At 38.9% G+C, this 15,080-nt stretch overlaps 1 protein-coding gene across 1 annotated transcript in view; it reads right to left on the bottom strand.

The window, feature by feature from the left end:
• Positions 1-10,618: 10,618 nt before the first annotated feature.
• LOC124789378 (sorting nexin-25) overlaps positions 10,619-15,080 on the bottom strand; it is a 170,484-nt gene continuing 166,022 nt past the window's right edge. Inside the window, exons 17-19 of the mRNA XM_047256711.1 lie at positions 13,967-14,110; positions 11,858-11,996; positions 10,619-10,881 (exon numbers count right to left, since the gene is read on the bottom strand). Of these exons, the coding sequence (XP_047112667.1) occupies positions 10,828-10,881; positions 11,858-11,996; positions 13,967-14,110 (337 nt within the window). The 3' untranslated portion in view covers positions 10,619-10,827. The remainder of the gene's footprint in view (positions 10,882-11,857; positions 11,997-13,966; positions 14,111-15,080) is intronic.

The raw sequence follows: 15,080 nt of genomic DNA, 5'->3' as shown, positions 1-15,080 counted from the left end.
ACAGTCAAGAAACTACAAGGTAAAGACGACGACTGTTAAATCCTCATTAATTAAATTATGTTCAAACGAACTGGAAAAGTACACTGCATTTCATTTTGATAAAGCATTGGCCAAGGAGAAAACAACACAAGACGTTGCAAATGAAGTACTATCAGAGCTAAACAAGCAAAATTATCATATTGGTATATTCTGCGACTTTATCAGGGGTCAGAAAATTCTACTTGGAAAACTTAAATGTTATGGCATGGATGGAGTCTTACCTTTGCAACAGAAAGCAGAGGGCCTCATTAACAGACTGTGTCACAGACATGAAACTAGCCTTAGAATGGCTGAACATAACAAGCAGAGCGACATAAGAACCTTATTTCTAACCTACGTAAATGGCAATTCAAAAATTGAATGTCTGCTGACGACACAAGCATTCTCCTCATGCATCTCTGCTCAGCCTCAGCAGACATGATTCAGATGATGGCTGTGAACAACCAGTAGACACATTCAGCGAACAGTTTTAAAGTCTTAATCTCATGAAGGCTCATATTATGCAAATTCAAATCAGCAATAATGGCCTGTTAGTACCAAAATTAGACATTAATGGCCATATACCAAATGAAATACACTGATAAAATTCCTTAGGGGCCAGTTAGATAACAAGTTACAATGGAGTCACCACAATGATAATCTAATCGAGAAGCTCCATTCAGCGGTGTTGTACCGTTAGAAGCATCTCCCATTGTGTTCGCCTGAAGATGAGAGTGTTGGCTTACATTTCATAGTTTCACTTCCCATTTTTTCATTTTATTTTACGTATCTAGTTCCATAGGACCAAACTGAGGAGCAAATCTTCAAGGTCATGGAACATGTCAGTACATGAAATTACAACAGAAAAGTAATGACACATAAAGTAAAATTTTTATGAATCCAAAAAATGACAAGCCATTAGTTTGTGTAAATGCAGACAACAATATAACACAGAAATCAGCTTAATTTTTAAAGGAACTCCTCGACAGAACAGAAGGAGCGAATCATGAGGAAACTTTTCAGTTTGGATCTGAAAGCGCATTGATTACTGCTAAGATTTTTGAATTCTTGTGGTAGCTTACTGAAAATAGATGCAGCAGTATACTGCATGCCTTTCTGCACAGGACTCGAGGAAGTGCGACCCAAATGCAGGTTGGATTTTTGCCTAGTATTAACTGAGTGAAAAATGCTAATTCTTGGAAATAAGGTGATATTGGTAACAAGAAATGACAATCAAGAATATATATATATATTGAGAAGCCAATGTCAGAACATCCAGACTATTGAACATGGGTCGACAAGTCATTCACAAACTTACACCACTTATTGCCCAAACCACCCATTTCTGAGCCAAAAATGCCATTTGAGAATGGGAAGAGTCAACCTAAAATATATTACCATGTGTCAAAAGTGAATGAAAATATGCAAAGTAGACTATTTTTCATGTTAAACTATCACTTACTTCAGATACCTATCTAATAGTAAAAGTGGAAGCATTAAGTCTTCGAACAAGAACCCAAATGTGGACTTTCCATGACAGTTTACTATTTATCTGAACACCTAGAAATTTCAACTGTTCAGTTTCACTAATCATAACTAAGTCTTACTGTGATTTATCATTAGTTTATTTTCTACAAGCCATGAACTTATATCTTGAACTGAACTATTTGAAACAGTGCCAACATTGCACACAACATCCTTCACTACCAAGCTAGTGTCATGAGCAAACAGAGATATTTTAGAATCCCTTTTAATACTAGAGGGCATATCATTTATATAAACAAGGAACAGGAGAGACCCTAGCACTGACCCCTGGGGCAACCCACATTGAACCATGCTCGGATCCCACATCATGATAGTGCATCTTAGCCATTCTCAGTACTGTGGAGAACGATCTTTTGCCGTAAGTAAGAGGTGAAGCAATTGTGATCTACTTCTCGTAATCCATAATGGTCCAACTACTGGAGAAATATTTTGTGAAAAAAAAAAACAATCAAACGCCTTAGTTAAATCAAAAAAGATGTTTAGCATTTGAAATCTTTTGTTTACTCCATCTAGTATCTCACAGAGAAATGGAATATAGCATTTTCTGTTGTTAAACCACTGCTAAAACCAAATTGTACATCTGATAGCAAATTATGTGAAATAAAACAATCAATTATCCTTACACACACAGCCTTTTCAATAACTTTAGCAAACACTGATTACGGAGAAATAAGTCTAAAATTGTCTATACTACCCTTTTCTCTCTTTTTTAAACACAGCTTTACTACTGAGTACTTTAATCATTCAGATAACGATGATGATGATGATGATGATTTGAGGTGAGGGCACTCAACATCAAGCTCATCAGCAACCTGACTAAAGCCAGCATGCCAGTCTCATGGGTGGAGACGAAGGCTATCCCCAAAAGCAGAGGAGTTGATTATGCATTAAAGTCTGCCTTCCTTCCCACCAATTTAGTGATGAGGCCTGACAGTTCACGAAATTTCATCACTCTTCTAACACTGGAATCAGTATCGGCGAGGATGGTGGGCAGATCTCCATCGAGACTGAGGGCTGTCCGAATACTAGTATATAGGACACTTGTTGCCAAAATATGCTGATCTGAAAGTAACACATCACAAACCTCACAGTAGTGGATCCCCCCATGTGGCAAAGGGCTACGGCCAGTGCCCAGCCTGGTAAGCAGAACCTCCTTCCAGTGGTGAGGTTGACATGAAGTCTTCCATGTTTGTGCGGTTGATTTCAGCGACCACAGTTTGTTTTCTGTCTCCTGCAACCATTCAGTCTCCCACTGATGCATGATGCATCTGTCAGAAAATGAGATGACAGTTTGCAGCAAGATGGGACACTGATGGACAACACCATCCCAACATGCTTCCTTCGCTGCTTTGTCAACCATGTCATTTCCCTGTATCCAGATGTGGCCAGGTACCCAGCAAAAGCCACCTCCTTTCCATGGTGTTGGAGCCACTATAAGGAATCATGAGTGAGCTGAATCAACTGGTCTACTAGGTACATTTGGTGAAGAGCTTGTAGTGCACTAATCGAGTTGGAACAGGCATTAAACCTTCTACAGTGATGTATTTGAATCCTCTCCAGTGCTATCATAATGCCATTTAACTCCACATCATAATTTGTAAATTGTACCAGAAGAAGCACTTTGAAAACCCTATCAGCGAAAGCAGGGGAAAAACTGAGGACAATCTGTGACAGGAATCTGTCTGTATAAACACTGAAACTGTGGTGCATACTTAAAATGGAAGAAAACAAAATTGTAAAAATGTAATCTGAAGTCAACTTTTATTGTATCACAAAAAGCTTAAAATCAGTTTGGGCCTCTGAAGACACTATGGCAGCAATGTGTTCCATCCCTGACTGTGTATTCGGAGGTCTGATATATCCAGATCATTCAGACAGTTAGTAGCATGTATCCAGAATAGTTCAGTCACATGGGGCTGATTCGTGAATAGCTATTCAAAGATGGGTTGGACCCCTGCACTAAATGCCAATGACTGAGGTGACTGAGATTTTCAGTGTCTTTCAAGCCACAGGGATACTTTGCTGAATCCGTGTCTGCACAAACTCTGAATGGGCTGCTCCAAAAATACAGGCTGATCCATAGACCACACTGCCATAATCTAAACGTCACCAAACAAATGCCCTATAAAACTGCGGGAGGTGGGACCTATCAGCTGCCCATGCTTTTCCTCTAAGGCATCTCAAAATATTCAACAACAGGAAGCACTTTGTTTGTAGATCTTTCACTTGCGGAAGCCAAGTTAATTTCGAGTCAAATGAGAAACCCAAAAAGCGCACTATTCCCTGAAAACGTAAAGTATTGTCCGCCATTGTGAGCACTAGTTGATTAAAACTGCAGCAGCACAGTTAAAATCGACACATGTAGTCTTCTCTGAGACTGCGGAGACATGGCTTAGTACCGCGCGTGAGTCGTGCTTCGGTAGCTCAGATGGTAGAGCACTTGTCCGCAAAAGGCAAAGGTCCCGAGTTCGAGTCTCGGTCGGACACACAGTTTTATCTGCCAGGAAGTTTCATATCAGCGCACACTCCGCTGCAGAGTGAAAATCTCATTCCGTATGCATATCCGTTTAGCACTACCATCGCCCACTATTAGCGGGCGAGGGCACTACATGCTTGTCGAACTGGCTGCCAGCGTTTCAGTTGTCGAGAATGGTTGCCGCAGCTTCAAAATGCTTGAAACAGTCAATGACATCGCTTTTCCCACCAAAAACTGCGCTGGCATTGTTCGTATTGCAATTACCAACACGAAAAAGTGAAATAAAATATTTATGTCTGTGAAATAAATCTTTGGCACACTTCCAAGTTCTCAATGTCGTAAAAAAATTACTTTGTCGACGAAAAAGTTTAGGGGTACACACCCCTAGCATTCCCCCAGAAAAACACTGACAGTAATACAGTTTAAACAGAGATCACCAGCCCAACTGCAGGTACAAACCTCTGTGGGCAGATCACAAACTCAACTGGATGGTATGTACACAAACCTGTAGATGGGGGAACAGAATATCTTGTTATTGGTAAATGATATACATAATATCCTAGTGCCACTGAAAATGCAGGAGATTTGAATGTGTGTTGTGGTATTTTGTGTGTAGAGAGAAAATGATACATTTCTCGACGTCGATTCCTATGCTAAACTTAACCGTCTTGGTCTCCACTACAAGTCGTCAATGTCCATAAAAGAAATTTAGTTAAACCCTGTATAGCTGGTCATTATGTGCTGCCAGTAACTTAATATTTATTTAATAACAATGGTATTGCAGAAAGAAAATGTATTGTCACATCTGTGAATGCTGACCCCCTATTTACTGTATATTAGTACTTGGCATGCAGCTTTACAACAAACGCTGCTGCTTGCCATGTAGATGACATCACTTTTCAGCCCTTAAAATTGGATATTCACATAATTTGTAGAAAGAGTGGCTAATGAGTTTTTTTAAAAAATTTATTTGCGTTGATAGGGTTTCCCAGTTTATTGCTTTATGTTAGACAGCAGCTTTTTGAAAGTTCCTCAGATTTTCAGCCAAGTGCTGTCATGCAGAAGGTGTTGAATACCCAAGAGATATTCAAAATTTTCCTTTTTCAAGAAAACTTAAAATCAGATGGAAGATTGTTGAATACCTTCCCACCACTTCCCACAAGGAGGCAACATCTACAAGAAAATTATCTTTGTGTCCTTTATTGTGAATGTGTAAATCAGAGTTCATCCTAAACTGATTTTTATCATCACCAACAAAAACAATTAAGGAATAAATTTATTGGTAAGTGAATTAAGAATTCCAAGATTCTTGAAAAGGCTTTTGCAAGATGTATGGTTATCTGCATTACACAGCATTCTTTGTTAACATCAAGTGCACTCACCCAGAAAATAATTCAGTAAAAGACACCCCCGGAGTGGCTGACTAGTGGGATTAAGGATATCGTGTTAAACAAAGTGGCAATTATATGAAAATGTTAGAAGTAGTCACAAGTGAGCGACAGTAGCCCATTACAGACAATACTGTAAGGTGCTTAAAATTGTTATTATGAAGGCAAAGAGTTTGTGGTATGCAAATAGAATAGCTAATCCACATGGCAAAATTAAAGCTATATGGTCAATTGTGAAGGAGCTATCTGGTCAGTAGCACTAGGTCAACGATATAAAGTCATTACACAGTAAAAATGTCTCTGATACTGATAAGTCAAATATATGTACAGTATTTAACAATCACATTCTGAACGTTGCTGCTGAATTAAATAAAAACTTAGTTTCTGCAGGAAATCATATAACTCCCTTGGAAAATGCCACTCCTAGACTGATATCTGAAATACTCCTCTATAATACTGACAAGGGGAGACTGAATCAATAATTAAATCACTGAAGACTAAGGACTCTCATGATATGATGGGAGTATCTAGCAGAAAAATTTAAGTACTGCACTGCAGATGTTAATCATGTACTTAGTCACACTTTTAATTTTTCCTTTAGGAATGGTCAGTTTCCTGAATGATTAAAGCATCACAGGGGCGCAGAACTATATGAGGAGAGTCAGTGGCACACCGAAAAAATCTGCAGCACATATTCTAGTGTTTAGTACCCCAGAATCACCTGAACGCATCCTTGCAGGCTATGTCCATCTTAAGGTTCACCTGTTTGGTCCTAACCGAATGCGATGCTTCAAATGTCAAAGATCTGGGTGTACCCCTATGGGATGGCTACGTGTGGAAATTGTGGAGGCTAAGCTCACGAATCAGGCAATTCTTGTATCTTGTACACTTCCTCTGACATGTATGAACTGCTCTGGGGATCACCCAATGTGGAGCTGTGAGTGTGAGGTTTGCAATGAGGTAAGGAAAATTAAGGAGCTGAAAGTCATGAGATGCATACCCTCAGTCCGGCACACAGTTTTAATCTGCCAGGAAGTTTTGGATATGCATACGCTCAAACGCCGAGCTATCGGTAGACGTCTCTACGGTCCCGCTACCATGATCCTTCATGATTCATTGCTGTCTTTGTTTTGTTGATCTTTATGCCATTTCGGGAGCCAAACAAGGTTACAAAAGATTTTTTTAGTGTAGTTTCTATTGTTGTTGTTGATAGGTGTGGATGGTTTTGTTGTATTGTGTCTTTTAGTGGTGTTATATAGGTTAAAATATGTATTCGGTAATATTTCCTTCTATTGTTTTGTATGTAGGAGGGTTGATTGGACTCACCTGTTTCATTTGAGGTGTATTATAGGTCAATTGAAGTGTACGATACCATTTTCTTATATTGTTCAGGGGTTCATGGGAATCGCATGCTTAATTTGAGGTGATGTAAACTGAAGTGTTCGATAACACATTCTCTTGTATGTTTGGGTGTTTCTCGGCATCACCTGCTTCATTTGAGCTGTAAAGTCAACTGAAGAGTCCGATACCATTTTTTTGTAGTTTGACATGTTGGTGATATCATGGCTAAAAGCAGACGGGTGGTATCCCATGATTCAGTTATAAGTAATTTTCGCTGCATTATATCCAATGTTCGAGTACCCTCAAACTTTTGTTTAGAAAAAAAGCACTGATTACTGTACAGTACAGAATGCAAGCTGCATGTACACTTTATTTCCAAGAATTAGCATCTTTCACTCAGTTAATACTAAGCAAAAATCCAACCTGTATTTGGGTCGCACTTCCTTGACTCCTGGGCAGAAAGGCGTGCACTATACTCCAACGTGATGTTACTGAACAGTAAACCTCGGTTCAATGTGAGGCAGCTCGTCAGTTGTATGTGGAGTGATTTCCACATTGCAAGACAGCTTCACATTCCCTCTTTGCTATGCTGTACCAGAAGGCCTTGGAAACAGGCAGGCACTTTCATCACCAGCAAGACTGACAGTCTTGCTCCATAGCGGTGCTGCACACCCAAGTTTGACAAGGCTGTACTCCATGAAGTTGAAGAAGACATGACAATAAGTACCAGAAACCTAACTAAATACGGATCACCAAATTGTCTGACATGTTCTGCATGAGCAGCAGCTACACCCGTACCACCCCCAGAAGGTATAGACAATGCAGCCACAGGACTTTACATCACAAGGCCAATTCTGCATGTGGTTCTTGTGCCATTGCATGGACAAGCCCAACTTCCCTTGGTGGATCCTTTGCACAGAGGAAGCCAAGTTCACTAGGGAAGGTACCGTCAATTCCCACAGCAGTTATGTGTACGCTGATAAAAACTTGCATGCTGCGCACCCCTATGGGTTTCAGGTATGATACATTCTGAACATCTGGGCAGGGTTCTTGGATGAATGTCTGATTGGGTCATACCTTCTTCCACAACATCTCATGGGTGCAGCATACTGGCAATTCCTTGGTGGTGTACGGCATGGGCTTTCGGAAGATGCGCCACTGCAAGTGCATAAAAAGGTGTTGTTCCAGCACAATGGCATGCCACCTCATTTATCACGTACACTCCAAGATCTTCTGAACAAATGACATGGGCAACAGTGTATAGGTCACATGGCCCAATTGCTTGGTCTGCATGTCGTCCTGACTCGAAGCTGCTAGTCTACTACCTGTGGGGTCACATGAAATTGTTGGTTTATGAGACCCATGTGGCATCTGAGAAAGACTTTCAGGCACTGGTTATGGCTGCAGTGGATGCTGGAGGACAAGGGTAATCATGTGTACTGGAACATGGTATGGAGGTACCATAACTATGTTGATACCAGTGGCCATGGCATTGAGCCGTACTTGTAAGTGGGCCCAGGCAACACGCAGCAGGAGTCAGAAAGCAAGATGTGTTGTAATATTTTGCATGTAGCAGGGAAAACATTATGTTTCTGGACATGAGTTCCTGTGCTAAATGTAACCATCTTGGTCCACACTTTATGTCCTCAAAGCCTGTAAAGGGAATTTAGTTACACCCTGTATGGGATAACTGAGGAGGCAGCGGCTTTTTCCAAAGTAGCAGCTTTCTTTCTACAGGGTGTTTCTGTAAGAAGGTGCAAAAATATAACAGGGCATAGAGAATGCTCCACTGAACAATTTGAGGTAGGGAACCTGGGATTGGAGCAACCACCTTAAAGAGATATGGAAGCAAACTTGTCTACCACTTTGTCTAGCATTACTGTTTTCCTGCTTATTTACAACTAACATGCATACAAGTTTAGAAGTACTGTGCTGTTTATTTACATGTACAATCATTATTTCCTGCAAGGAAACAAGGAGGACAAGCCTGATTTTGTACACTTTACTTGTCCATAAGGTGGCTCTGCTGTATCGTATTTACATTGTCCCATGACAGAACATGCTATGAATCAACAACAGACCCATTCATTACTCAGTGCTATTGAGAGATATACAGTACAATATGTTGGACTAGTACCAGTACAATTTCGCAAAACTCACTGACCTACACCTTGTGTATGGGGAAGTACGTTGCAATGCTCTCGGTGATGAAAGGTTGTACAGGGAACGATTTCCTAACAGGCATCATCCATCATGACGAGTGTTTATTTCTATCAATCAATGAATGCAGGAGACTGATTCATTGGAAAGAAAATACGAGGGATCTGGCAAGATGAGAACCACTCACACATCAGATTTTGAAGAGGAGGATGAATCAGAATCTTGTTCACCTATGTCATGCTTGCATTGAGGTTGATGGCCGCCCGTTTCAGCACATTTTGTAAGATACAGTACACATGGTACATTCATTGTGTCAATGGTGGTATTTACAGTTAAATGTAACTAATGTAATAAAAATTATAATAGAGGGAAACATTCCACGTGGGAAAAATATATCTAAAAACAAAGATGATGTGACTTACCAAACGAAAGCGCTGGCAGGTCGATAGACACACAAACACAAACACACACACAAAATTCAAACTTTCGCAACAAACTGTTGCCTCATCAGGAAAGAGGGAAGGAGAGGGAAAGACGAAAGGATGTGGGTTTTAAGGGAGAGGGTAAGGAGTCATTCCAATCCCGGGAGCGGAAAGACTTACCTTAGGGGGAAAAAAGGACGGGTATACACTCGCACACACACACACACACACACACACACACACACACACACACACACATATCCATCCACACATATACAGACATATTTGTCTGCTTGTGTCTGTATATGTGTGGATGGATATGTGTGTGTGTGTGTGTGTGTGTGTGTGTGTGTGTGTGTGTGTGTGTGTGTGTGTGTGCGCGAGTGTATACCCGTCCTTTTTTCCCCCTAAGGTAAGTCTTTCCGCCCCCGGGATTGGAATGACTCCTTACCCTCTCCCTTAAAACCCACATCCTTTCATCTTTCCCTCTCCTTCCCTCTTTCCTGATGAGGCAACAGTTTGTTGCGAAAGCTTGAATTTTGTGTGTATGTTTGTGTTTGTTTGTGTGTCTATCGACCTGCCAGCGCTTTCGTAATGTAATAAAAAAGTACACAGTAATGTGATTTTATTCCTATTATCTCCTTAAGCTGGGTTCTCCAAGCCAAGGTACCTCAAACTGTTCAATGAAGCATCCTCTATGATCTGTTAAATTTTTGCATGTTCTTACAGAAACAACTCGTATAAATTTAAACGGCATAGAAGTGAAGAGCATTAAGCAGTATAGCCATGGTTTATTGAACACAGGTTGCATTTATATGATGTCTGTCTCGTGTTAACATATACCTTGGCTCGTTTCACATACCTGAAGATTCTCCTCCTTGCTGGGATCTTTGAAACACAGTGAAGGAATCACTGAATGAAAACTTGTCCACTATACACCACACAGGATAACAAAGTCTAATTTTGTCACAGTGCCTGGCAGCTGATAGGCACAGCTCTTCAACAAATGAAGGGATAAAACTAAACAATAATACACCAAACCGCAAAAAGGCCCAAATAATTGTCGCTCTTGTCTTTCTCCTAACATTTGTTAACCTTAACGATCCTCTCCAATTTACACTTTTCTCTAAAGTAAATATACATTAAACAGTTGTCACAAGATAGACAGGTAGGCTCATATTTTTCTGATGAGGATGGTGATGGTGACAACTGCTGATAACTAGGATAAGGATTGACAGTTTTCAATAACAAAGAAAACAAACATAATATTAACATTCAATAAATGTAACAATAATAATTTATTGTACATAAAACACTCACTAGTGTTCTTTGGCAGCATAGTTCAATAAATTATTTGTATAATAAAAATATCTTTTCCACTATCTAGACATAAATACACATAAAATCCCTGTCATGGCACATAGGAATGTAAATAAAATGTTTTAAAACTTCATTTCTCTTTTGGGCTCCACATATGTTACTGTTGCTTCCACTCTGGGCATAGTTCATGCACAACTACCTCAAAAATGTCCTGAAAAAAAAATTACAGATAATTAAGAGATGACACTCACTTTACAAGAAAGTAAAATTTATAAAAGAAATTAGGTAATTTGGTCATAACATACTAACTGTTATACAAGAGCCACAGACTAAACAGAAAAGTACTCATCAGACACAAAAATAAACTGATATTAATGTCACTAACAAGATTTTCAATAGTTAGTTAGAGAGAGAGAGAGAGAGAGAGAGAGAGAGAGAGAGAATGTATAAATTTTCGGTACACAACTTGCAATATCAAATCTGTTACATAACAACTGTGCAAATAGTGGTGCATCCACAATGAATAAATTCATCTTCCAGAGCAGCAATTGTCAATTGTTTACCAGAGTGTATTCTTCTGTCCATTGCATGACATTTTTGTTTTGGATATGGGGCCTGCCACTTTGCTCTTCACCAAGAACATTTGTCATCTTTGACACTATTGTCTAACTCATTACTGTAAGTTCATAAACTAGGCACAACTAATGAATGGGAGCACCTATAAATCTTTTTCACACAAAAATCACAGTACAACTTGTACAGCTCATGGGAACAATGATTTTTGAAGGCAATTTTGTCTGCTTTCATCCTCAGTTAAAACAACTACTGAATCAAAACAATGACTTCTGTGGCTCTGGAAACAACAAATAGATGGCACTTCAACTGTGCAACTTTGTTCAGCTGTCTATTATTTAAATATAAGCTAATGGATCTTTCTTTTCAAATATGGCTCATACTTAACATAAAAATTGAAAGTAGGAGATCTTTCTTCTTAATCATTCAATAATTTCTTGTCTCTCGTCTCTCCTTGCTGCCCTTTCATCAACTCGTTTCATTCCTACCAAATTTCTGTTACATATGTATTTTGTAATTTTACCATATATGGGAGAATACTGTCTGAATTGAAAATTAAATATGAACAGTGATAAGTAAATGAAAAAAAAATAAGAAAACAAAGGATTACATACGTAAAAGAGTTTTTTGTTGAGCCGTTGGTCCTGCAGTGCTTCAAAAACTCTTGACATTCCTCTTTGTGCACACTGTTGCCCAACTAACGTACTAAGGAAATCTGGAATATTGTTCAAAAGCTCCTCCCGCGCTGCAGATCTAACATAAGAAAATAGTTAAGTATGTTACCACACACTATTGATGCCACATGTAGCAAATTGATGTGTTGCATTTATTGTTTTTTATGACTGGCACTGCAGAAATTATAAAGATATGCTGAAAAGTACTTCCTCTGAATCTTTTATGTGAAAACTCTTAAAACATTTAAATAAAACAAACTTTATACCTTTATTCTTCCAGCCTACATATTTATTTCTCAACACAGTCACCATGGTAAAGAACACATTCTCACAACAAGAGACAGTTTGACGATGGAGCTGCAACCTCACCTCTGCTTGCACGGCTTAATCACTATCAAAATGCTGAAGGAGAGGTGCTTCATGTGTGGACAAACTTTTCAAATTTGAAACTCGATTACAGCCCGCTGTTTTTCACATACTGACACTGTTACACACTGCCATGTTACAAGCTACAAGTTGAAGCCCTCTAGTGGCAGGGGGCTGCAAATATGTAGACATGAAGAACAAAGCTGTAAAAAGTTAATAGGGTTTGTTTTATTTAAAAAGCTTTAAGAGTTTTCATATAAAAATTCGGAGGCTTTATTTTTCAGCATTCCCTTGCATTTCCATGACAGAGACAATTTTATTGTTTACTCCACAACAAATGGCTCTTTTCATGGTACATAAAATAGATATCAAATTTGTGATGAAAAAGAAATAACAAAATGCTTTGTCTGGTCCATATGCATCATCATTCAAATCCTATGGTACATCTATTGCAATAACATTATTATGCAAATAGCTAGTTATAAAATTGAATTGTGGAAAGTCTAAAACAATCATTTTTCTAACAGTTTGCAGTCTATGCCTTCTAATACAACTAGTTTGCTCGCAAAATACAATGGGCTAATGAATTTCAAGGGTAATTGTGTTTGACATACACAGCTCTTATTCTATGGGCCTTCAGTTCAAATCACACATGTCAATCCTAACGTTTTCTTTTGTATCTCTAAATCATTTTAAGCGACTGTCAGGATGATTCAATTAGCAATGCCAGAGACACTTTCCTTCCCAACACCAACCTTGTCCAGTGCTTGCACTATTTGTGTTAGTTTTAATTCAATTATATTTCTTATCAATACACCTTTAGGGGCAAGTGGAGGACGCGCAACACTGTATTTTGATTATTGTGGCTGCTAATTTGAACAAAAATATTACAGTATGTCATGGGTTTCAACAGCTACATCATGATCAGGTGGAAGGTCTCTTTTACGTAGCTGTTCAGATACACGGCAAACAACAACTGTAAACCAATACAAGATGTAACACAATCTGCTGACCACCTTGCTTACAGCTGTAAAAAATCATCAGTGCTTTTCTTTAAGAACACTTACCTAAAGAGAGGCCTTCCAGCTGATTAGGTACAACTGAAGAAATGCATATTGGCGAAACTGCAACACATGTCTTTTTGTTTGAACATCTCTTCTGTTTCTGATCTAATACTGTGTTTAGGTTGGGTTGGGTTGATTTGGGGGGGGGGGGGGGGGGGGGGGAAGAGACCAAACTACGAGGTCATCGGTCTCATCAGATTAGGGAAGGATGGGGAAGGAAGTTGGCCTTGTCCTTTCAAAGGAACCATCCCAGCATTTGCTTGAAGCGATTTAGGAAAATCACAGAAAACCTAAATCAGAATGGCCGGATGCGGAATGGAACCGTCGTCCTCCAATGAGAGTCCAGTATGCTAACCACCGCACCACCTCGCTCGGTAATACTGTGTTTATTCAAGACTTTGTTGGGATTTAATTTTCCTTCAGACTGAAATTCATGACTTATGAGAATTAGAAAAATAAATACCAGTTACTTAAAAACAATTATGCTTCACTGTCAGCAAGAATAAAATGAAAAGCAATTCAATACAAATAATATTTTGCACCATTTTCTATAGTCATGAGTTTCTTATTTAAATGAAATCTGGACAAATCTTCATTCAGAAAAACAGGGATCACCTACCTTGTTTCCAGTTTTTGCTCTTCTGTTTTTGGTGATGAAGGAGCAATGAGTTTGTCATTAGGCCACCATGCTTTACTGATAATCTGAATGTAGTAATAAACCATTGATTCAGAAAACAACCATGTCACTGTTTCACACACCTGCCTGAAACAAATGCCAATTTCTATGATAACCACTGCACAACTGTCTTTTTTTTCCCCTTTTCCTACACCATGTTACAATTCTTAAAGCTATGAAAAGATATGCAAATCCTAAAAGATCATTTTTGCAACATAATGTTGTGAAAAAGTAATAGAAAATAAAAGTCCAGTAGCACTAAGTAACTACTAACTAGCAAAGTATCTATGGCTAGACATCTTGTCTGGCTGTAAGGATGCCACATCCTCCCACGTGATAATGTTTGCTATTATCTTGTAAAATTTTTTGTAAGATTATTGATTACTATCACTACAGAGTATGTGTTGTATTACTGCAGCTACCACCAGTTTAGCCATATACGGTATTTTAATCTTTACCCACTGTCAATACTTTCTGATCTGGTGACTGGTGCTTCTTGCATGCGCATGCCGTAGCACTGTATAGTGAGGTGGTCAGAGTCTGTCATTGTTGTTTGGTAGCTATGTTCATTAATGTATTCTTGGGCTAATTATACATGCCACGTTTCGAAGCTCTTAAGGTTTCAGTGTGAAGTGATTAAATGTTGTACTGTGGCATACGGGATGTTGCTAAAACTGACTGTAGTTAAAATTGTTTTGAAACTAATAACAACTTCGGTAATACATCATATGGCGTGTGATCCACTAATAATTGTTATCAAAAAGGAAGTACATAAAGGAGTGAAGCAGCAGCTACTGATATGAAACAGCAGCCTTGACAGTGCACTTGTATATGGAGACTGGTGACTAAGACATCGCATCCTCTAACAATCTTCGATCCAAAGCCCTATTGCCACATCAACTAACAGCGAGGAAATTTGGAATTCTCAGTGCCACCTTGATTTTTTAAACAACATTGGACTGACATAGATTTATTAATGAATTGGGACTAATTAACATAATTCAAATTGTGGAGGCAAGTTGAAATTTGTATTTAGACATTGGATCACAAGATGCAG

The sequence above is a fragment of the Schistocerca piceifrons genome, chromosome 3 (genome assembly GCF_021461385.2).
Source record: "Schistocerca piceifrons isolate TAMUIC-IGC-003096 chromosome 3, iqSchPice1.1, whole genome shotgun sequence".
Taxonomy (NCBI): Eukaryota; Metazoa; Arthropoda; class Insecta; order Orthoptera; family Acrididae; genus Schistocerca; species Schistocerca piceifrons.
Note: the sequence above shows the minus strand (reverse complement) of the source record. Positions and strands in the feature narration are given on the sequence as shown.